Source organism: Schistosoma haematobium, chromosome ZW (genome assembly GCF_000699445.3).
Source record: "Schistosoma haematobium chromosome ZW, whole genome shotgun sequence".
In the NCBI taxonomy this organism is placed as follows: domain Eukaryota; kingdom Metazoa; phylum Platyhelminthes; class Trematoda; order Strigeidida; family Schistosomatidae; genus Schistosoma; species Schistosoma haematobium.
In genome coordinates, this window is record NC_067195.1 from 10,242,885 (window position 1) to 10,269,048 (window position 26,164).

General features: G+C 32.7%; 1 protein-coding gene across 1 annotated transcript; it reads right to left on the minus strand.

The window, feature by feature from the left end:
* Window positions 1-1,139: 1,139 nt before the first annotated feature.
* MS3_00002744 (uncharacterized protein) lies at window positions 1,140-2,471 on the minus strand (the record flags this gene model as incomplete). Its single annotated transcript, XM_012941257.1, has 1 exon — window positions 1,140-2,471. One exon carries the CDS (start codon window positions 2,469-2,471, stop codon window positions 1,140-1,142), a length of 1,332 nt encoding a protein of 443 aa, XP_012796711.1.
* Between the last annotated feature and the right edge of the window lie 23,693 nt (window positions 2,472-26,164).

Consider the following 26,164-nt stretch of genomic DNA (forward strand, 5'->3'; position numbering starts at 1 on the left):
TTCCTCATTGTAGATTAATTGGTGATATCAATAACATTCAATGATCTTCTCAAACCTTCGTACTTACCAATGAATATAGAGCAAATGAGTTATTTTATCAAATACATTTATTGTCTTTTAATTCAAATAAGAATTAACACTTCTTATATAAAACATAAATGTACATCAATTTATGACACTTTATGAATTGACTATAAAGAAATGGAATGTTTAACTGTAATTAGTAAAACTTCTATTTTAAAATAAAAGCGCAACATCACATACTACTTATTTTACAAACAGATAAACAAATAAAAGGAACTATACCTGATGAATTGTACATAGAGACAATGAAGTTCATTTATATTTTACAGAAATTAATTCCAAGATACAATACACACACAATTGTCAAAATGAATACAATCAATTCAATTTATATTAAATATAATTAAAATAATTACATTTCCTCTTTTGAGAAAGAAATAAAAATTTATTCATTTATTTAAGCCTGATGAGTGAAACAAATTACGGGACGAAACTTAATCAATCACATTAAAGTTTAAATAGTTGAGGGTGATTCATTTTTTTGGTCCATTACAAGCTAATAATAATAATTATTATTAGTATTATTGTTATTATTATTGGCTTTATTCAATATTATATTTTTGGTACAATATAGAATTCTCTGCACATAGTATTTCAACAGGTTTCCTTTTCTTATATTTTTTTAGTCGATATTGACCATAAATATTGAGTGATCGCCAGTTAGATATTATATCATTTCAGAAGTTGACATCTGAATAATGTTCATTCGTTTTAATGAATATAGCCATCAACCATGATACCTCTGATTGAGCTCGTTTGCAACTTGTATAGCGAAATTTCGTAAGCTTTTCATAAACACACCTGAATAGGTTTATAAGACTAATAAGTAGTATTTGTAAAAGAAAAGAAAATATAACAATGATACACACGGATAGGTTTATATAATCAATTCAATTGATTAAAACAATAATATTTACAAACTTCTTTTTCCTTTACGATTATTTCTTTTTTCCGTTTTCTTTTTCTGTTTCTTTTTTCGTTTTCTCTTTTAATAAGAATAAATATATTTTTTAAAAAAACGTTACGCCTTTGTATTTAATTTCTCCATAGGACAACTATGACCCAGTTATTGAATGATTTACCGAAGTATATGAAGTACTATTGGTTGGAATATTTTGTTGATTATTGAATGTTTTACAACAGAATATTTGTAAAAATATTATACGAAAATAAGACATTAATGAAATAAATACAAAGAAATTACATATTGAATCAATAGTGATTAATGTATTGCCAATTGTTTCAAGTAAACGACTTAAATGATTATTATCAAGTAAATTAAATGTTTGACATAATGATATCATAAAATTCATACATTCTAATAAACCAAATGCTAAAGCAACCATTAATACAACACGTGTAGCTTTCATTTGACCTTTTTGACGTTTACGTATAGCATCATGTTGTGGATTTTCATTTGTCATTGGTATATCATCTAATGATTTCGATTGAGATATTTGTAATAATGATGATTCTTTTCTCCATGGACGTAATCTAATAATAATCATAATTGTAAATAATATGATAAGAATCCAAGTAATTACTGCACGATATGGTAAAACAATAAAACTCATATAAAGTGAGAATGATTTATGTGTAAACATATATTCTTGTGACCACATCCCATATTGATGGTTAATTGGATCGTAACATAATAATGAAATATAATCTGTATGTTTTAAACCAGCTATTATAATTGATATAAATAATAATAGAATAAATATTTGAATAAATTTTCGTGGATTTCTTAAAATTCTTTGCCATGGACGTGAACCAATTGGCCAAATAACTACTTCAGCTCGAGCTGCTGTAATTAAACATACACACCAATTACGAGAAAAAAGACCTACTTCAGCAATAAACATTAAAATATTTTGTATAACTGGTAATATAATTAAAGTCATATCAGGTGGTATATGATTTGATTTATCCATTGGAATTTGATGAATAAAATATGATGATAATACTTGAATTAATTTAAATATAAATGCACCTAAATTAAAAATCACTTCACATCCACATAAAAATATTAAACTAATCATAAATGAACTTTGTGTACGTTTACGATGTCGTGATCTTGTTGATTGTATAATTGTACATTTAGATATATTGGAATATTCATTATCTAATAGAATTTTATCATGTTGTTTGGATTGATGAATTCGTGAACGAATAATTAAATCACCACCAAATAAGAATACAAATAATGAAATAAAATTTAATATGAAACCAATGAATGAAAAACAAATAAATGGTATTTGATGTTTTATTTGTGGTAAAATCATTGGTTTACCAAACATATTTGAATCATTAATATGATGACATAATCCAAGATATTTAACATAATAATAAAATGTAAATGAGAATTGTAATGTTGTTGTATTCATTTCAATGTAAAATGATTAATTCTGGCATTAAACATTGAAGAAGAAAAAGAAAGTTCTTTGATATGATATAAGTATCCTTTATAGTTGTGGATCGTTATAATTCATTATTATCTTATTGGTTGTTTTAACTATCAAGAAAAAAAAAAAAGAAAGAATTTATTGTTTATAAACCAATCGTGAACGACTTATGAGTAGTTATTGGTTTAATAAATAAATATTGTCTTTTAGACCATTGAGCTAGCATTCAACGATGTTAATGTTTAACACTTCAATCAATTTACTTTATCCAATCTCACGAAATAGGATCATGGATGAACACTACTGAGGAGTCGTCCCATACTAGGATGAAACGGCCGTTCAGTGTTTCCAGGTTATCCATGGGAATCTAGCTTCAACTCTACTTCAGCATGTGCTATCGAAATGATTTGAATGCAAACTACTTTTCAATACATGAAAATGTAAAGTTAAAATGAATGTCTTGAAGTTCTATTCGCAAAGTAACATCATAGAGAATTCAATGTATCTTTAAATATCGATCATGGCTAGTAGGGAACGGCCGTTCAGTGCTTCCAGGTTTTCTATGATGGTCTAGCTTCAATCGGCTCAACTAATCGATTCAACTAACAAATTACTATAATATCCACAAAAGCCCTCTCTGATTATCTTAGATTGTCTTATGATTACTGACTGATTGACTACATGTACAACTATTGATTGTGGAAACCTTATTTTCAGAAGGGTTTTTGTGAAGATTTTAGAAATTCCACTGATTGAAATCATGAGTCAATTGAAGCTAGACCACCATGGAAAACCTGGAAGCACTGGACAGCCGTCTCATCCTAGTATGGGACTCCTCAGCAGTGCGCCTGGCGCGAGACTGATAGGTCCTGGTTCCGAATCTCGCGGGGTTCTGGATCGTGGATGTGCATTGCTGAGGGTCCCATACTAGGATGAAACGGCCGTCCAGTGCTTTCAGGTTTTCCATGGTGGTCTAGCTTCAATTGACTCATGATTTCAATCAGTGAAACCTTATTTATTGAAAATATACTAGTCTATATACGATAATTATTCATGAATATTTAACTTATATAAGGTTTATCATAATTAAATAATACATATTTGATTTAATTATAATAATACGAAATATGAAAAAAGACGTACAGGAAATCCTATTATGAAATGAAAGATGGCGCAATAGCATAATCAAATCAATATTGGTATAAATAAGAGTATATTTGATGTAAACAGTCAATTTTCATGCTTGCACTAAATGAATTCGGTAATTTGATTTTGTAGTGATATCTTTCGGTTTGGAACTACTTGACAGTTTATGATTAATCAGGATATACCAACAAATAAATTAACAAAAAGAATGATCATATACTGATAATTTTACTGTTGTAGATTCACGGTATATTATTAGTAGTAGTAGAAATGGTTTATGTAATCTCATTAGTGATATTGTTGGCTGAATTTTAGTCACTTTTTATTGGTATATTGGCATACTGTGCGGATTACCTTTCTACACCTATTTTATTATCAGTTCTATAGAATAGATGGATTCTGACTAGCGATAGAATCCAGGACATTAATATAAATACATCCATCTGGCAAGTTTGAAATAGAACAAAATGCACATCTTACAACTTATCTACTCTATGAACGGATTAGATTTTAGGCCTTTGGTTGTTTTGCAACCATCAATTCCACACATTAGTAATAAATCTAGCTTAATATACTGACACAAATAACCATGTTCATTATGTTACATATTTCGTAGGTAGGGCAGTAGATGTTTTTCACTACAACTTAGAGACATTATGAGTATTTGTTGTACAAGTGAATCATTTGTATTCCAACCTTAATCAATTCTGGCATGAAATAAATTTAATTAAATCTTAATTCTAAAATGAATATTCCTATGAATATAGAAGTCACTTTTATACATAACATTCATCATAAGAATGCATACCAACATTCAAATCTAATCGTTTTGCCGATTGTGAGAGAATGAATGTGAACCAGTATCAATATTGTGTTAAAAATTATAGTTTATCTTCAGTAGAATAAACATAATTTTTGCTTGAGTTTGCAAGTTTTCTTGTGACTGATGTGCCGCCCAATTTATTTGTTTATTGGTTTGTATTATCATAATTTGATATGAAAAAATTTATATAGTTTTACAGGAAAATTAATGTACACTTTATGTTACTTATACTATTCCCTCATTTGTGTAGAGTTAACGTTCTCTTCTAAAGTAAAATTACAAAACAGTTTCTTTCGCATCACAAACTGACTGAGACTATGCAACTATCGATGATCAGGAAGTTAGTGAATTGCTATTGTGTAGCAGTATGTGACTCCTTAGTAAATCACCTCGGTGTATTATTCGCCGATATCAAACATAGAGGTATAAGAGCATTAACTGACTATTGACGTGACTAACGGTGATTACAGTCGGTGACATATCTCACTTTTGGTAGGCTATGTTTGATCATTGACTAGCTTGTAAGTGTGATTTGATGGGAAAGCCAATACTTAAAATTTACAGCTGTCACTGGTTGTTTGCGTAAAGTTAGTTTGTGAAGTAAATTATATTCAATAATCACTACAAACATCTAGTTGTAGAGATAAAATGGATAACTGAAATCTGAAGTTAGCCTTCAACAATAAAGCTACATTTAAAGATTTTTCTTGAAAAGAAAATTACATATTTTTATCAAATGCTTGTATCAATCAAAGTTTGAAACAAAATGGTTGTAAATATAAGCATTCTGAGACTGATAAGCCCTAGGTTTGAATCTCGTGGGATGTGATCGTGGATGAGCACTACTGAGAAGTCCCATACTAGGATGAAATGGCCGTTCAATGCTTCCGGGTTTTTCATGGTGGTCTAGCTTCAATTGACTCAGGAATTCAATTAATCAATTACTACGATCTTCAGAAAACCCCTTTCTGATTATATTCATTCTATTAAAATAAGCCTATGGATGGGAACAATATAATCTCCAACCTGTAGAGATTTTGAAACACTTCATATGTCATATGAAAACTTCACAATCAATCTATTACAAATAAGTAATATTTGTAAAGCATATATACTTATGTACATTCATTATGCTTAGAAAAATGCTTATGACCACTAACGAAACAAACAAAATTCTTAATCGTCTAAAGATCCCCATCATATTAAATGACTAGCATTTGAAAGAAGAATATTCTTTTCGATAAATTCTCTTCAGGTCCCACAATTCATATATCAAAATTAATAATCCAAAAAATGACCAGGCTAAGGACAAAGTACACCGTTTAAAGCATGTGAATTCAGGATTGTTAAACAAACTACAATGAAATTGTTAATGTTGATTATTATTATTATTATTATTATTATTATTAATGGCTTTATTCAATATTGTATTTTGGTACAATATAGAATTCTCAGCACAACGTAGTTCAACAAGTTTCTTTTACAAAAAATCCGGAAGAAAGACAAAAAAGGGGAAAAAAGGTTTTAAAACATCTGATAAACTGTACAACTTTCCAAATTAGAGACATATTAAGAATGCAGGCTATTGACTAGGTTAACTCTAACAACTTGTTCGTCACAGAGAATATTTGCTAGGTAAGGTATTATAGAACTATTATACTTTTGCTTGTGTGCATGGAATTTAATGTAATTATGTCTTGTTCTACCAGAAGATATTCAAGGAGAAAGATATGAGTGAAGGGGATGGTTAGTATCTGATAAAATAACACCTACCAGGAGTTTGCATGACTTACGATGTCCATCCACAACCATATTAATTATGACCTCGAAAGATTCACCACACACCTTGCTAACTACCTCCACCGCTCTCCGCAATAAAGCAAAGTCTTTTCTCAAAAGCCCGGGAAAGAATAATGGAGTACAGTAAAGGATAATAGGTAATATGCAAGAATTGACAAATTGTAAAAGTAAATGACGAGTAATCCCAAGAGCATGCAATCTCTTTATGTAGTAAGTCAAACGGAAAACTTTCTTCAATAACAATAAAACATGAGAAGACCAAAAGAGATCAGAGTAAAAGGTAACATCAAGATAATTGACCTTCGATATTGTGTTTATCAAAGAGTCTCCGATGGCACAAGCATTATGGGATCCCAAAGTGTTGTTTAGATGCCGTTCATGTCTCACGCTAAAGTTAACAACTTGACATTTAGACGGATTAAATATGAGACCATTACCAACAGACCAACAATCAATACGAGACAAAAACTCATCCATTTCTTTGGGATGTAAAGAGGTAGAGATAGGCATACATACAGTGAGATCATCCGCATATTTCACATAAGATTTTACTGTGGAAGATGGTAGATCATGCAGAAAAAAATGATATGACTCAGATAGTATATTAACTTGAATCTGCGTATATGTTAAGTGAAATTTAAGATGCATGATCAAAATAAATATGGGTCAGATAGGGTGAGAGAAATAATAGTGCAACTACAATTCGGTCAAATGTTAGTAAGACTTAAAAAGGAGGTATGAATGCGAAGTGGATGAATCATGTATAGAGGAGATTAATAATGATGTTTTATCAATATTAATAATAATAATAATAATAATAATAATAATAATAATAATAGAAAGATTTGTGGATAAAGATAACAGAGACAATTACAATTGACTACGAAATGTCGTAGTCAAATTAGGTCACTCAATAGCTTAGATTACTATTGATTACTTGGCCTTGATTTTGGCCAGGGCAGGAGGGGCGGTTGAAGATATTTCTTCAGTACGCATAGCTCTGGTTTCTTCATCCGGATGGCTACTGCTTCAGCCGTTTGAAGGACTTTAAGTCTGACAGTTTTTGGCAAAAAGTTACTGACCTTATAAATAATTGAAAAAAATTAGTTTATATTGGCGCTATGGCTAGTTTGTACTAAATGGGCCAATATCGATCTGTTCACTTTCTTCATCAAACCTTTGTTTAGCCACTTTGGGAGGTGTTCACGAGCACGAAAATGTAAATTCCTAGAACTTCGACCAATATAACTCGCTGCACAGGAGTAGTCAAACGGATAAATAAAATTGAGGTGGTCATTCTAGGTAATTCATCTTTTGGCCTCGGTGTCACCATTGGGCGCGTAGAAAACACTAATCACAGTTCTCCGGCGTTAAAAGATTTTTATATTGTCCTGAGTAATCTCTGAGTTAATATTTTACTAGTCACATCCCCATTGAATTGTAGACTCATGAACAGGGATTTCTTCTTCACCGTTTTTATTTCGCCTATTTTCACATTCGTGATCATATATTTAATCATAAACTCTCTGGGGTAACGATTCTCCCTGAGAGTATTATGCAAGGTGTTAAGCTCTTGTTCAACTATATCAGCAGAACATATAGTGATTATACGGTAACTAAGGGTTTTGATCAGGTTTCGTTTGCAATGTAGAGGTACAAAGCTAAGGAAATGCGTATACTAACCAGTCCATGTAATTTTTCTGTTTAAGTTTCTTTTTAACGACCCATCCGCTCTGTTAGTTAAGAGAACGTCCAAAAAGGCTATTCGACCACCACTCTATTCGTCAGATGCAAACTGAATGGCTGGATGCACTTCATTAAATCGCCTAAAAAACTCATGTTTTGCCGTATTCTCTTTACAGAGGATGAACGTTATATTATCAGAATCACGTCTACAATTTGCTTTCAATTTGAAATTAAAATAGAAATCTTTAAAAAAGAAGTGCCATTTAAATGGTTAGGACCGTTAAATCTTAATTGGTTCTAACCAACTGTTACAACCTGTAGAAATAATGCGATATCCAACTCTAACCATAAATAGTTTTAATGTGTAAATGTTTGTTATAAGTGATTGCATAGCTGCATCGGATATGTAGTTAAGGCTGATAGGCATTTAAAATTATCATGGAAGTATCTCTCACGTACGATGATAAAAAGCGTAGTATTATAGTAACTAACACTGGAATATATATTCTGATCAAGTCCTATGTCATACACATAATTCCCTTTATCATTTTGAATTCATTTTATTTCGTTCGTTCTCGACAGCTGCTTACGACTTGTGATATTTATAATCATAATTACATAATGGGTTTAATTTACTTACATGAAAGGGTTTGGTTGGAAGTTATATTGAAGACACATTAGTATAGTATAACAAGGGTGTAAATAAATTTAATAGACTGAGTATTATGAATATGAACACTACGTAACAGAACATTCTACAACATTAATTGTGATAAAAGTTCAAACGGTCAGAAACATGTGATGAGTAAACACTGATAAGAATAAAATGAGTGAAACTTAGTTAATAAAATAAGATTACTAATCTGTAATATAGCCGGAATAAAAACTGAATGATGTAACAACTGCAAGAAGGAGTCAAAAAAAATTAAGATGTAGCGAAGGAATATCTGTCACCAAGGCAAGGAAAGATTAATAACCATCTTCTTTTGAGCACATAAGTCAGGTTTTTGACGCCTGATTGCAACGGCTTCAGCAAAACTCAGAAGACTAGATTTTGGCTGCTTACTGATCACCTTGAAGGATTGCCATGTATCGACCAGATGTCCTGTATCAAGGAGATGTTTGGTAATTGTACCGTTTAGACTCTTACTTTCTCTTGTTCCGAGGGTTTTTGGAACATATTCAAAAAATCTAAGATATGCCCTCCTTTCTGTTCGGCCAATGTAGCTGCTTTGGCAGGTACACGTCCTATGTTATTTACGACTGATAGTTTTAAGAAATCATTCAACAAATAAAATTTTCATTGGGTGTTCATTTACTATTTTGTTGATATGTAAAGCGGTTTTCTTCACATATGTAGGGACCGTAAGCATTCAATGAAAACATATGGAGTTAATCAACAGGAAATCCTAGACCTAGAGTTTGTACTATTTGCTACTCATCAACAAACTCGGTTGATAGAAATTAATAAACACTATCAAGTAATCGGCATACATAACACTGACCGCCACTCAGTGAGCAGTGAAATGTAAATACATTGATAGTAGCTTATAAGTAACTGAAAACGTAGTCGTTTTTGTTAGTATTATTATTATTATTGGGTTCATTCAATATCTTTGGTACAATATAGAATTCTCAGCACAAAGTAATTCAACAAGTTCCCGTTTCTTATTTCTTGATCGATCCTGACAATAAATACTGAGTGATCGCCACTTAGATGTTAGCATTTCAGGAATAATGTACATTCTTTTCAATGTATTTTGCCAGCAACCACAATGACTCAGATTGTGCTATTTCCTAACTTCTTCAGCTAAAGGTTGTGGACTTTCCACAGACGCACCTGAATAGGTTGTGCAATTAATTGACACAATGACCTGTTGAAACAAAAATGAGACAGATAACTTGTTGAAATATCTAGATGGTAGGAACTGGTAACCCAGATATTCAAACAGGCCGGCAATAAGTAGATGATTTTATATGGGTAATTATATTGTTACACTTTGCTATTTAAGTATAAATCTTTAAACCTGTGAATGTTTAGTCACTCTACATGTTATTTTCTACTATTCAGAAAATAATAAACAATTGATGTACTAATGTTAAGATGATTATTGTGTGAGCGCATATGTTTTAGCTACAGTTTAGTAATAGCTGCCTTGAAATATGTATCACATTTAGTAATGTAAAATCCTTCCTCCGAGTCAAAAGGTGACTGAAGCTAGTATTGTGAACAATCAGGAGTCAACTAAAGATTCGAAATACAAGGGGATAATTGTATGACATGGATTTTATTGGTTTCTCTCCACATGGTATCGCATGTATTAAAAAAACAATCACAGTGTTCTCCATTTTCTAATGGCTTACTAATTAGTACCAGTTTTTTTTACATTTGGCGGTTCAAAATAAAAATATAGTTTTCCACGCGACATATTCACAATATATTTCCTCCCTCATTTATCTTATATTTCGGAAATATCAGTGAAATGATTGTATGTTTTAAAATTTTGGTCACCACGCTGGAACATTTGTGGTTAATATCAGACTATAAGCTATTCTTATTATAGGTAATGCATTTCATACTTACAGTCAAAAGTTAACATAGCTGAATATACTGAACAGTTTGAGACGTGTCGTTTTACCAGCTAGACAATTTTTTCTCTAAGGTATATTTTAAAAAAATCAAGTATATTACATTTTACATCTGTACTTTACATTCTGTTCATTGTTTCTCTTATTCATATTAGATTCAATGATAATCAGGTAACAAACAAAATTTGAAGCGCAAACATTTGTATACTATAATGTACTACGATTGAATATTTCTGTACTCGAAAATATCTAGCTGAGCTAGATGTATTTACAATTAATTATTCACTTAGTGGTGGCCAGTGTCACGTATATCAAGCCTTTTTCAGTGCTGGTCAAATCCTCCAGAGAGTGTCGGTTCCCTAACGAATAATGTTACATCTTGGTGACGAGTCCTAAATACTACAAAATCTAAATGCAGGGTTGTCTATCGACTACCGCCAACCACCACTTTACATCTTAGCATAGTACACACTATTTAAAGTCATTTGGGCTAGTGGCCACATTTCAAATTTATCAATGGAATTTGAGCAGCACCAAGAAGGACTTAACATACATGATATTTGTCACTAAATAGTCATGAATCTACTCATTTTATTATGCCTAACGTTTACTCGTAAATGTTCTCAATTAATGAAGTTTAGATAATTCCTATGAAGTAAAACGTTAGTGACCCATGTTATTTGAACAAAAACTTCCAATGAGTACAAATAGATATAACTGATTTCAATTTTTCACTCTCTTTTGTTTAAAATTTCATAGAGTTCAGTGAACGTTTTAATGTAAATCTCTACAGTTACTTCATAGTACATAGAGTTACATAGTCAAATATAAATTGAAAAGTTCAATAATTTCCAGAATGATGTTTGAAGCACTAGAAAAGTTGCTAGGTAGTAACCCAAATAATACATAGACTAATGTATAATCGAAATGAAAGCTTATCATCACAATTATACCAACCTAAAGAACATAAACTATGGTTCTTTATTTTGATTCAAAGTTAAGCACAAATAAATTACATAACGAAATGTACAGGTATATTAATAAAGAAACCCTTATATCTCTGCTCTATAGTTCTAGTTTTCAGTTACTGGTTTTAGACAAACTGATTATAACTTTGATGGTTTATTCTGAAGTATCAAACAGATAGTATTTAGAAAGGAATTTTACTTGAAAAAAATTCATACGACTTTGATAACATGGTAATAAAAAAACAAATGAACAGCTGTTTAGTTTCAGTTTGTGCTAAGCTTATCATTATATATATCACTGACATATGTTATTGACAATGTAATAATATTGAATATCTGATTAATACTTCCAAAAAGTCAGTGACAAGTCAGACATAATGGTCTAAACACTACTGATCTTCTGGTAGTTTTACAAAACTCCTATTCAATTACATATATCATATAGAAAAATGATTGAGTTGTAAACTAATATGTGTATACGGAAAACTCAAATGAGATATTATACATTTATTTAGCTAAATGACATTAAAAAGTACTATTGGATCGACATAAAAGGAAAAAGAATAATATTTCAGCTTAAATGAAAATAAATTTTGAAATATACAGCGAAAATGACCTGTTATTAGTGTTTAACAAATTGAACTTACTTATTTACATACGCCTGTTACCCTCGACTGGAGCATAGGCCACCGACCAGAATTCTCCGACCCACTCTGTCCTGGGCATTCTCTTTTAATTCTATCCAATTGTTGTTAATTCTTATCATGTTTGTCTCTGTTTCTCGGCATAATGTGCTCTTTGATCTTCCGATTCTCCTTTGGCCTTGAGGATTCCATGTGTGGGTTTGCATTGTGATACAGTTGAATGCTTTCATCAATGTATATCCTATCCACTTTCAGCTCTTCTTCTTGATTTCTCCCTCCTCTGTAATCTGGTTTGTTCTCTCCCACAGTAGGTTTGTAGCGTCGGTTACCATGTTAAGCCCGTATATCTTATTCTAGCTTTTGGATAGGCCGACCTATTCATTCTTTTTGAGTCACATTGTGACCTTGTTAATTATTCGCTTATCAACCCTGAAGCCTCTAAATCTACTATCTGATGAGTAACGATTACGTTCATCTTATCTATTCGTCCATATGTATATCTGCATACTGCATTATTCACTAGATATATATGAATATAGAGAAATTAAGTTACATATTTTTTCTGTTGAAATTATTATTCATTGACATTATTGGTTTAATTGTACAGCTTTCTTTTTTTCAACACAACATCATTTGCAGGAACCAAATGGAACCGTTGTGTGTTTTTGTCAGTAGTAAATGTGATGATAATGAATGAATTTAACAGGATAATAATTCATTAATAATTTACATGGATTGAAATGCGTTAAAAACATGCTATATCATTAAAACAATTATTTCTTTTGTTAGCAGTGTTAATGTCTAACTTCAATAAATCCACAACATTTCTCGATTGTCCACAACTGTTTTCAATGAATAACTACCTCACCACAGATCGTGGATACGCACTGCTGAGGAGTCGCATATTAGGAGGAAACGGCTGTCCAGTACTTCCAAGTTTTCAGTGGCGGTCTAACATTGATCTATTCATGATATTAATCTAAACTCAACAGTCTCCACAATCCTATACTGATAAATATTATTCATTACTGGTCTATTATGGATGTTATTTAATTGATCACATATATTTATAATATATAAAGTATACGGATAATTTCTAATCAAATCCAATTTTTGTAAGCAATGATGGATAGTGGCTAGCAGTAGAATCCAGGACGCGCGAATCGTCCTATTCGGGACTCGTCAGCGGGATGTACATGCATTTCAGAGTTGATGTTCACTCTGAGACTCGAACCCAGTACCATTCGCTTCAAGCGTCATCGCGTTATCCACTCAGCTACTGAGTCCTGATAGCCACTTGCTTGTGCAATGGAGTGAATTTAAATTCACTTGGTATTGTTTGGCTTGTATCTTCCCATTGAGGTTTAAGACTGCAATTGATCAGTCTGTCCAATTTTTATTTACAATGAAATACATCTATGTAATTTCAAAAAAAATATCGTCACAATATAAAACTTTTATGTAATTTAGTCTTTCAACTTTATTGAAATGTTGGAGAAAATTTTTTGCTCAGGTAAATCATTTAGATAGAGTTTTCCTCTCTGAACTAGATGGTTTGCTCGTGGATCATTCATTGTTCTTATGAACGATATTATCAGCACAAACGTTAGGTAGAAGTGAAGTTTTCGAATTTCTCCACATATGGCTCACAATTTGTCATGTAGACCTTGATGTTGATTGGTTCTTGTTGACCTTAAACATGTTATTGTTTACTTTTTTTATATTTTGGTTGTATCTCCCATTGGCTCGATTTCCGGTCCTATGCTTGTCCATGATTTTTTTGATTAGTTGATAAACTGGATCGATTTCAATGTGCTTGTTGATTGCACTCAGGTCAGTCAGCCATATTTGGAGAAATTCGTACACTTCACTTCCACCTGAAGTTTGTACTGATGATGTGTTTTTTTATTATTCAAAGCTCTCATGTTCTTTTAGCATATTGTATATGTATCAACATATTATTGAGCCATTTCGTTGACTCATCACTTCATGTATAGTAACTACAATTAGTTAAGTACTACTGAAGTCCTGGACAGTTTCTTTAATTGGTCATAGTTAATCTACTCTTAGCTTCTGGTTAGATTTTAATAACTTATTGTATATATTTGAAAAATTCCCATATTGTAAATTTAGAACAACATATATAAGCGAACAATATTGGTTTCCATTAGACCCTCATCAGGCTTTACTCTAATATACAGTAATATTTATATGCATATATGAAATTATTAAACCAATCAAGGCAGTTTATAAGTCTATGATAACGGTGGAATAGATTACATAAAATATAGACACTGAAATACGATTCATAAAAATTATAAGATTACATAATAAGAAGTGTTTAGATAATTAGACCGTGAAGCGTATTTTTAAGAAAAAAAGGGTGGTAGGGTGTGAAGAAAAATAAACGAACAAAGAGTATGAAAAATAATAATAAATAAATTCGTTTATTAAGGCCAAGGGAGACATAAGGGTGTTACAAATTTCTTATGAACACTTGGATTGTTGGCTCGAATTCTTATAGCTTCTGCCATGTCTAAGAGATGAGATCGAGCATCATAAAGAAAACTAGCAGGAATACGATAATTCACTTTAAATGATTTGTTTCTATCAGCTACATGACCTCTATCGATCAAGTGTGATAAAACCGAGCTGCGTATTTTCTTGACATTACCTTTTCCAAACCACGAGGTTTTTACTGACTCTTGGCTTAGTTGTCTGGTAGTGCGTCCAATATGGCTTGTACATGTACATTATTATACATATATATATTCATTTGAGTAAACATTCTATTCATACATCCAAACAAAATAAATTAATTCCTAATAATACTCAATATTATTTGTCAAAAGCAGATCATATCAATTTGAAAACTGAATAAATAAATTTTTTTTGTTATTATTGTTGATCCTAACTTGAAAACATAAAAAAATTGTTTTTTTGTGTGTTTATTTAATCTTTGGAAACGTATATTTTGAATTCGCCGGTATTTTTTTCAGTGCATATAAATCAAATTGTTATACACAATACAAACGATTGTGAGAAAAATAAAAGTGGCTTTGTAGAAACAAAAAAAGAAAAAAGAAAAAGAAAAGAAACGAATATAATTTCATTCTCATTTCGTTAACTCATCATTTTCAGAAGGGGTTTTGTGGAAATTTTAGTAATTTCAATAGTTGAAGTCATGAGTCAATTGAAGCTAGACCACCATGAAAAACCTGGAAGCACTGGACGGCCATTTCGTCCTAGTATGGGACTGCTCAGCAGTGCGCATCCACCATCCCGCCTCTCGAGACATTCGAACCCAGGACCTATCAGTGTCGCGCGCGACCGCTTAACCATTACACCACTGAGTCGGCATCCAACGGTCTTAATGTCTAACTTCAACCAATCCACGAAGTTGCGCCACCGTACACCATTGTCTTCAGTGAGTTGATATCTCACAACAGACCTGGTTGAACTCCACTAGTAACAGCTTCTCACTAGAACTCCAGGAAATGCCTCTTCAAGTCAGTCACCAGTGAGCAGATGATTATTATCAGAAGGGATTTTGTAGAGATTTTAGTAATTTCAATAGTTGAAATCATGAGTTAATTGAAGCTAGACCGTCATGGAAAACCTGGAAGCAGTGGACAGCCGGTTTAACCTCTACACCACTGAGTCGGCATCCTACGATGTTAATGTCTAACTTCAACTAAACCACGAATCTCGCGGAGCGCACTGCTGAGGAGTCCCACACTAAGACGAAACGGCTGTCCAGTGCTTCCAGGTTTTCCATGATGCTTTGGCTTCAAATGACTCATGGTTGCAATCATTGAACTTATAATTTACTTTTTTCCTAAAATGTAATAAAATATGAAAAATGACAAGAGTTCTATGATTGTTGACCAACTATTTAAATTGTTTGTATTGTATTTGTTTTACTAAAGTGCAAAATGTGAAAAAAAATTGGTTAAGAAAGTTTACGTAATTTATGTGACGTTACTTAAAGATGCGTTTGTTTCATCAGAATTAGCGTATCTATTTTTGAATATAGAATATTAAATTTTAATATAATTTTTATTAAAATTTAAAGGGTAAACAATGTTACCGAAAGTCTTATAACATTAAATATAAGTTATTAGTTGATTAGATGATTAAGTAGTGTATATATTGTTGTATTCTCTTTTCTGATGATTAGTCGTACTGGAATATTTCTAATCCATTGGAGTCCCCCCTTGTGGGCTCGAATCCCAACCCTGTCACCAATTGTTAGGACTTGTGACTTTGTGCCTTGTCAATATATAACGTAATGATGCCGCTAATTAGAGAACAGTGATTTATCGACAGAATCAATGACGCATAAAACCCGTACGAGCAGTCTACAGTTTTTATCTATCCTTCTTACTCCCTAGCCTTTCCCGTTAATTCCAAAACTCTAATCGCGGCCTCCATGATATGAATCATGTACAAACCATATACAAACCAAACAGACCATATCGTACCATAAAATACAAAAAAACATTTGGATGTGGGAGACTGTAATTAATCGACTGGACATAACTCAAGAACGGTAAATTGTGTAATAATAGTTCATAGGTCAAAATAAAGTTTAGAATAAGAGGAACATGAATATGCATAGTTTATCTACCTAGCAATTATACAATAATAATATATGTATCGTATTAGTCCATAATTAGTTTTCATAAGTTACCATTCATATTTCTTGTAGGGATATAACACTTTTATTATCTCTTAATCTAAAATATTCATTGTTTGTTTAATTGCATTCAGGTTTCAAATGTTCTGTTAATTATGTGTTTTATAACATTGCTTATATTTTGAGACAAAATTCGAGACAAAATCATCAGTGTCTACCTTAAACAGAATTAAGTTTCTTAAATTAGTGTTAAACTCAATAAGAAACGACAAGATCTACTTGAACTTGCGGTCGGTCATTATGTCTTTAATCGTAATGAAACCTGGACATTTAAACTCGTCAGCCTAGGTGTAAACTTTATATATATCATGTTGTCTAGTGCTACGCCTAAAATTGTAAGGTTAAAGGTTTGAGTGATGAAGTATTTCAAAGAAGTATGGCGATAATATCAGAAACATTCATGTACATTAAAACGTGTCATCTAATAACGAAATGCTCATCTCAACTTGGCATTTGAAGTATTCAGATATATGTGTTCGATGGAGTTTATACTGGTCTGATATGTTTATGCAAATATTTCCATCGGTAAACTATGCACCCTCATCATATGACCTAAAATAATAATATTATCAAGTAGCTACCTTTACGTCCGGTATAGTGAGGTGTTTAGGTATTTTAATTTTGGTTATTAAGTGTGTGTTCATTTCTGGTAAGACGGTAAACAAGTTCTTTCGTGTTTGTTCCCATTATAAATGATATTCAAATGTTTCAGGAATAATGTATTTTATTAATGCCTAAAAAATGTTTGTACTCAATCCAACAAATTATTTGTTCCAAAGCTAATCTACTAGTGTGTTGTTAGCTAATTAACGACAATAATTTAAAGTGATGAAAAGTTTAATTCCTAATATGACACTTTTCTAACCTAAAGTCATTCAGTTCTACATACACCAAATCTGTTTACTCCACATTCCTCACTCAAACAAAATAGATGAAACAAATGAATAATTAACGTTGAGATTGTAAAAACATTATCTCAGCATTAAACTATTTCATCAAATATTGTAAACAATACAAAGACAGTTCATTAACTAAGATGTAAATTGGATGATATTATAAACAGAAATAATAAGTAGTTCGACTCACAAAATTAAGATAACTTGAAAACTATTGAACTTGAATGTTGAATTCAAAGAAATAAAACATATATGTTACCTCAATTACCGGTAACAACTTTCTAGGTATCCGGCACCAGTAAATAGGATCAATTTATAATAACTACTGAAATGTTTGAATACATATGTAAAACTATAATAAACTTCTATCAGCCAGCTTACTTAAACACAGTTTTAACTTCGTAGGCAAACTGAAAGAAAGTAAATGTAGTGAACGCAAATGTATCATTCTATGCGTCTACAATAGTGAATTTGAAATACAGCTCTTCATATATTTATATACAACAATCAGAAACTAGAAAAAATCATTGTCCATCAGTTAGTTTTGTAAACTGTGTTCGTTATTTAGGTAACGTATTAATTACCACACATGACGCTCTATTCAGTTATCTTGACAAATCAACACTCCATCGGGTAAACAAAAATAACCACATTATTGGCCCACCATTATAGCCATTTCATTTTAAAATTAAAATATGCTATTTCATAGATAGGATTCGATTAGGACTAAAAGTTGTTAGATTATTATGATACTGGTCAATACTCGATAATCAATCAGCAGTGAATATTTTAGTCCTAAAAGAGGTTAGCGATCACCTGAATATCTCAGAACGTGAAACTGAAAGACAAAAGATAAAATCCGTCAGTTACTGTATGAGTCAGTCAGTCAGTTACAACGTAGAACTTCGTACGTACGTACATCAGTTCGAGTTGCCGTACCACACTAGTACAGAGATGCAGTTGTCGATTCAAATCCCGTAGTGGTAGAGGTAGTAAGAGTATTAGATGGTGGTTGGAGGTAGTCAACAGGAAACCCTGGACCCGGGTTTCGTGCTACTTGGCACTCGTCAGCAAGGTGTACCTGTAATCTTGAGGGAACTGGTGCTCCCTGGCGGATTCGATCTCGTGTCACCCAGCTTCACAGTCAGAGACGTTACCACTGAGCTATCCGAGCCGTGACTAACCTCTTGTAGGACTGAGATGTAATCACAATTGATTAATCACTGGGTGGTGATCAATCTCATGCTTGTCTAGTCCTTATTAGTGCAGTGGTAACGTCTCTGACTGTGAAGCTGGATGACATGAGATCGAATCCGCCAGGGAGCACCAGTTCCCTCAAGATTACAGGTACACCTTGCTGACGAGTGCCAAGTAGCACGAAACCCGGGTCCAGGGTTTCCTGTTGACTACCTCCAACCACCATCTAATCGCAATACATAGTGCCCGCAGTGTCGAGTCACCTAGACTGGTGGCCACATTGCAACATGATCGATAGCATTCGATCTGCACTAATAGGGACTAGACAAGCATGAGATTGATCACCACCCAGTGATTAATCAATTGTAGTAAGAGTATAAACAGTAATCAGAAGCACTAGGGTTTGAAAATGTTATTCAAAGAGTATAATCCAGTGAAATAAAGTTAGATGAGTACGGAAACCCCATCTTAAAGACTTACAACCGAAGTTTTCTATTGACCACTTCCCAGTACGTAACACATAAAAACATTTTCACTTCAGATGTTTGAATGACATGAATCAAAAAGGATATGTTAATAAGCAGTTCATATAATTATTAATATAAGTTATGTATTTCGATTTATTTTTACAAATATTAGACCTATCTGTCTTTATTCTCCTATAACATATTTTGTATAAAGTTATGAAAATATAGTTAGATACATTTTGGAAGATATGTATCTCCTTGAACAGAATCAATAATTGACGAAGAAAAGAAATATATTTAAAGCCAATCAATAGAAAATGGAACTTGGAAACTATTAAAAGACGGCTTGTAAGAGATTTTTTGTGACTTTCGATAAATAATACATTGATATAACTAATGAGTTGGAAGAGTAGTAACATAAATTGTTTGCAAAACATGCCAAATTTAGATAACCTTCAATATATGGCATATTGAGATTAAAGTGTAAAACTTAACTAATAAAAGGTATTAAATAAAGGGAAAACTTTTATACAAAGATGGATAGTGGCTAGTAGTGGAATCCAGGACGCGCGTTTCGTCCTATTTGGGACTCGTCCGCTGGATGTACCTGCATCGCAGAGTTGATGTTCACTCCGGGACTAAATAACAATGGGAAGATACAAGTAAAACAACACCAAGTGAATTGGATGACTTTTATTTTTATAATTATATCAGGTAATTTTAAAGATCTTGATAAAGAAAATTATATCATTGGAAACTACAAAACATTTTTGTCATGTTATATAACTTGTAACGAACAAAATTGAAGTATTTTTTTATCTGAACTCGGAAAATAATACTGTAAACCAACGATTGAATGGATTGAGTTACACTACTGAGTAGTTCTCTATAGGTTATGAAGCCACTTTTAGTCAGTTATGGATGACAGATATATTTCAACTATATTAAAATACATTTTAGTAAGTAAAAAATATGATAAATAATTATATCAATAAATGATCAAGAATCTTGATCAATCATTAAAATATCAAACATTTTACTGATATACATTAGAAAAGTCTATGGGAAATTCTCAAATGTCTCATTTTACGACAACACAGTTTTTTCTTTTATCGACATTCAAGATAATACTTATAGATTAAATCAGTTGTAAAGAATGAATAGACTGTAAAATTAATGAAGCTTATGGCAACAAATAATATTGCTATTAGAAAAACAAATGTGAGCGAACAATTGTCTTCAATTGGATCTTCATCAGGCTTTATTCTAATATATATGGATATTTATATGAAAATGTTCAACCAAACAAGGTAATTTGAGTCAATAATCACAATGAGATAGATTACGTCACCGCACATAATAGGTAAAAGTACATGTTAATAGTAGGAAGACAGGTATTAAGCTTTGGAAATAGAAGGTTAAAGGTGAGTAAATAATCATCACAATACATTAAAACCATTGAGTACTAAGTGTGTAAATAATTAGATAGTGAAAAATACTAACGGAAAGAGGCGGAAAATTGCAAACATATACCGGATGTGAAAATAATGCTAATGACAGCAAAAATAAAATAAAATAAAAGCAGTCGTTTGTTAAGTTATATCCGTCTATGGAAGCGATTGGGAGGCCACGAATTTCTTCTGTACACATAAATTGGGGTTAAATGTGCGAATTCCTATGGCTTGAGCTATATGTAGAAGACGGGGACGAACTCCGTCAGGAAATGATGGAGGTATACGATAGATCACTTGAAACGATTCCGATTTATCTTCAGTATGACCATTATCAATTAGATGTGCCAAGATAGAACTGAGCATTGTTTTTATCTGGCCCTTCATAAACGACGTTGGTAGATGTTCACTCATTCGTTGATTAAGTTGTGAAGATGCCACAGGTATTCAGAGTTTGACAACGCCTTAACCAGTAACACTTTCTATATGAAGCGTACCCACCAAGTGAAATCTAAAGACAGAAGCGAGGAAGTTCGAAGATATATTTGATGTGCTATCAATATATCGAGAATCGCCCGATCTAATCTGACTAGCGATTGCAGGGGTTGTTGAGCACGGCGTTCCCACTCGTGATCTGGTGCGGATGCATGACCGAGCTCCTTCAGCTAGGTGAGTCCATTAAAACATGCGGTCAGCATCCAATGTCGAAAACTCACAGAGCTATTTATTTTGGGGATTTATTTACCGCTACAGTTGTCTCGTAGTACGCCCGATATACCTATCTCCACAGGAGCAGCAGAATTTGTAAATACACATTGAGGAGGTCAACTCAGGTAACTTATCCTTCATAGACTCAAATTACCTTGATTGGTTTAACATTTTCGTATAAATATTCATGTATATTAGAGTAAAGCCTGATGAAGATCTAATTGAAAACAATTGTTCGATTACATGAGTTGTTCTAATTTTCACATTGGGAATCTTTAATATTACTATTGACCTCTTTTAAACACTCAAAGGTAATAACTGATATTAAAACTAGATTTTGCATGTGATTCATCAAGAGGTTGGTAAAAGAATGTTAGTGACTAGAAAGCATGTTTGAATAATATAATGTTTTCGTTGTAAAACAATTCAAGCATGAATATTTGTATTTTATTAATGATTAGAATATGATTTAACATTAATACATAGGATGGAGATTTTTATCGTCACAGCCATATCATTTTTCTGTTCGATCATAAGTATGCCACAATTTAACCCATATCAGTACAAATGGATACTAGATTTGAAGTAACCAATAATCATAGTGCTGTATAATGAAAAGATGTAGGATTTTAGGTCGATCGAGTGTATGAAAAATGAACCGATTTAAGTTAAATGATGATTGAAAACCTTGAAGCAATGGAAAATCATTTCACCCAATACCTTAAGGTTTTCAGTGGTTATTTAACTTCGATCGGTTCATGATTTTAATGAAATTCGAAAATCTTCACACTTCCAAACTAGGATTTTAATGAAAAATGTTTAAATATTGTCATTTTCATAACATTATTTACGAAGTGAGCATAATTTAATTGAAATCTAACAGTGGTGTTTGTGTGAATTAATGATTCCTTTGTACTCGTTGACTGCCTGATTTCGAATTTCAAATACAATATGTTCGTTTGCGTTCATCTAGTACTTCTTGGTTAAATTGCGTTGTTTCTGGGACTCCTAGTCTGTACTATAATTCAAGTATTTCAAACCATCACACTAACTTATACAGAAAATTATCACTCTGGATAATTTTTGTGCACATAATACTAATTATTGATCTATACAAATACCCTGATTTCGTGTAGAGATCAATTTCAAATCTACTATTTAATCAATAACTATTTTAAATAGTTGAGATCATTAGTCAATTGAAGCTAGACCACCATAGAAATCCTGAAAGCACTGGATATCCGTTGCGATCTAGTATGGGGCTCCTCAGTAGTGCGCACTCACGGTCCCACCCCTCGCGAGACTCAAGCCCAGGACCTATTGATCTCACGCGTGAACACAACCATTAAACCACTGTGCCGGTATCCAACAGTGTTAATGTCTAACTTAACCTAATCCACGAAATTGAGCGACACACCCACCATTGCCATCAGTGAGTTACTGTCTCGCAACAGACCCGGTTGAACTCAATCGGTCATGCATCGATTATTTGTATAGTTCCATTTATTTCAAAATAACTTATTACATAATGATAATAGATTACATATTTTTAATGATTCTCATCTATTAATTGTAATCATACTTGAAAAAATTTAATGTTTTAATGCAGAAAAGTGAATAAAAATACAGACAAACTATTACATTTGATAAAATCTATGATTATTTATACGATTAAATAATTATATCAATGGCAATGTTACTCTGTGTAGGAGATAAATGGATGCTATATTAGTCTTATGTGAAAAAAGGTTAAATTTTGGTTAGTTATTAGATAAATTTAGTAGGGTATAGAATGATATAAATGAGAAAATAACTGGTTGGTCTTTTTAGGCAAAATATGGGTCGAAAAGAATAATAAAGAGATCAGTTTATAGGAGATCAATGTGTGCCAAACACTAGCTAAAATTCCAAAGGTTTTGTTCTTTTCAGTACAAACGAAGATTGGCAAAGTACCTCGACAGTGGGACTCAAAAGATAAATTTGAATAAGTCACAATACTGCTGACTGAAACTGTGATATCAATAGGCTACTGGCTAAAGTTCTTGAATTAATCGAAACATCGCTTAACACTCCAAATCTTGTTATCGCTGGTGGGAAGTCGTGTTGTCGAAGTCATGTTTGGAATTAGTATTTGGACCACTTTCAACACTACGTTGCTACCTGAAATAGTGAATGAGTACGGATGAAATCCAAACATCTGAAGTTTTAATGTGAACGATAGGGTTTTCGTCAAGTCATACATCAGGAAGAATAGATGGGGACCAGGAACAGTTGTACAAAGATTAGGAAGAGTTTTGTATAGTCCGAGGAGCTTTCGGATACATGTATCAGACACAAGAACCAAATCCATAAAGGTAGAAGAATGATGCATATCGGAAACAACCAAGTGAATTTTCCATTACAGTTAATCACAGATGCATCAATGACAGATACGTCTAAGAATACTGGGAAGAACAAGAGAATGAAGATTTGAACAAGAAAGGCAACAAAAAGACTGGAACGCTGCTGTATACCAATTATCAAGTTGCGAGTGAATTCTAGTAGAAAATCTTGATCCGGGGCGTCTTTAAGACCCCTTCGAAAAGCACGACGATAGTCTTTTAGAATATTGACGTGGCATGCTACGATTGGACGACAGCATAACTTGTCTCCTTGCTGATTTACTGAATTATAATGGTGTTATGGCTAGTACTAATATCTACAAGTAGACATATTTTTATTTACACTCTTGAGTCTTACCCAGCAATAACTTCTTCCGCATGAAAAAAATCCATTTAACCTTCTGATTTCTATGTTCTGCTCCGTGGTTCGATGCATATATGCATCTTCCTCCCTCAAGAAACCATGTTGGATTTTCATCTACCCACGTTACAAATGATGTGACTTGATTGATCTGAAATGTCTCAACACTACGCACACGTTCATTATATGAGATTATTGGTGCGTTTGGGTATAATGATATAATGATAGAAGGATGCTTTGTATAATCTTGACCTGTATGTGTAAAATCACACGTGGTGAACTTTTCACATTTTATACACGAAAAAACAAGACGCCATTGTTCCATTTACGATACAGGTAAGCACATTTCGACTTGTTAGTAACAAAGCCTTTAGGCACTCTGTCTCCTAAGCATTTGAAGGAGACATTTTTGTGTGTTCCATACAAATTAGGTGGCTGAGTTCTACATACAAATATATTACAATTGGACTGAATTTGAATTATCGAAACAAGGTTTATCTTTATGTATTTGACATTCACGAATAAACAAAATAAATATCATCAGATTCGTTGAGTATTTGCAGATAACTCTAACGAATACTAAAATTTGATAACTGCTTATCATACAGTTCTACAAAAACACTGAATGTTTTGTACAAATTGATCGTATTTGACATCTTTCCTTTGGGCTCAGCTCTCTGAGATAAGCATGAACGTTCTAGTCAGTGTCTGGTTTACTTGCTTTTGTCTTAAATAAATCTTTATTCCTACCGTTGCTTGTATCGAGCATTACCCTGAATGTCAGTTATGAGGACTCAATTTAGATTTTGATTATTAATTAAGATGAAATCTTATATGAGAAATACCTAAAGTTATAACAAATCACATGCTACATGTCATGCTGAGCATACTTACTTATTTACTTACGACTGTTACCCCTCACGAAGGAACACAGATCAACCCCCACCACTCTCCATCCAACTCTCTCCTGGACAGTCCTCTCCAGTTCTTTCCAGTTGCTATTCATTCTTTTCCTATCTGATTCCACTTCATGACGTAGAGTGTTCTTCCACCTTCCTCGTTTCCAATTTCCTTCAGCATTCCATGTTGGCGCTTGCCTCGTGATGCAGTTTGATGATTTCCTCAATATGTATCCTATCCACTTCCAACGTCTTTACCTAATCTCCTCTTCATCTGGAAGCTGGTTTGTTCTCCTCCACAGTAGTCTGTTGTTGATGGTATCCGACCAACGAATATTGAGTATGTCACGTAGAAAACTATTTATAAAAACTTGTACCTTTTTGATGATAGTTGTATTAGTTATCCACGTTTCAGCTGCGTACAGCAGAACTGTCATGACGTTCGTATTGAAGATTGTGACTTTTATATTGGTTGACAGTTTTTTAGAGTCCCAAATGTTCTTCAACTGTAGGAATGCTGCCCTAGCTTTACCAATTCTCGCCTTTACGTCTGCATTGGATCCTGCTTGCTCATCGATGATGCTTCCCAGGTACGTGAAAGTTCTCACCTCTTCCTGAACTTTCCTACGAAGTGAGTTTGTGTTGGTGTCCTCTGTGTTGAATTTGAGGATCTTGCTTTTTCCCTTGTGTATTTTCCGGCCTACTGCTTCAGAGGTTGCTGTTACACTAGTTGTCTTCATCTGCATTTGTTGTGTGTATAGGATAGAAGGACCAGGTCGTCTGCGAAGTCCAAATTTTCAAATCGATTCCGAGCTTTCTATTATATTCTGTGTTTTCCCTCAGATGTCGATCACTTTATAATCCAGTCGACCTCCTGAAGAATATTGTATCTTGAACAAACATCACACTCAAATAAATTAATGTTATACTCAATAAGTTATCACACTGGTAAGCAAAATA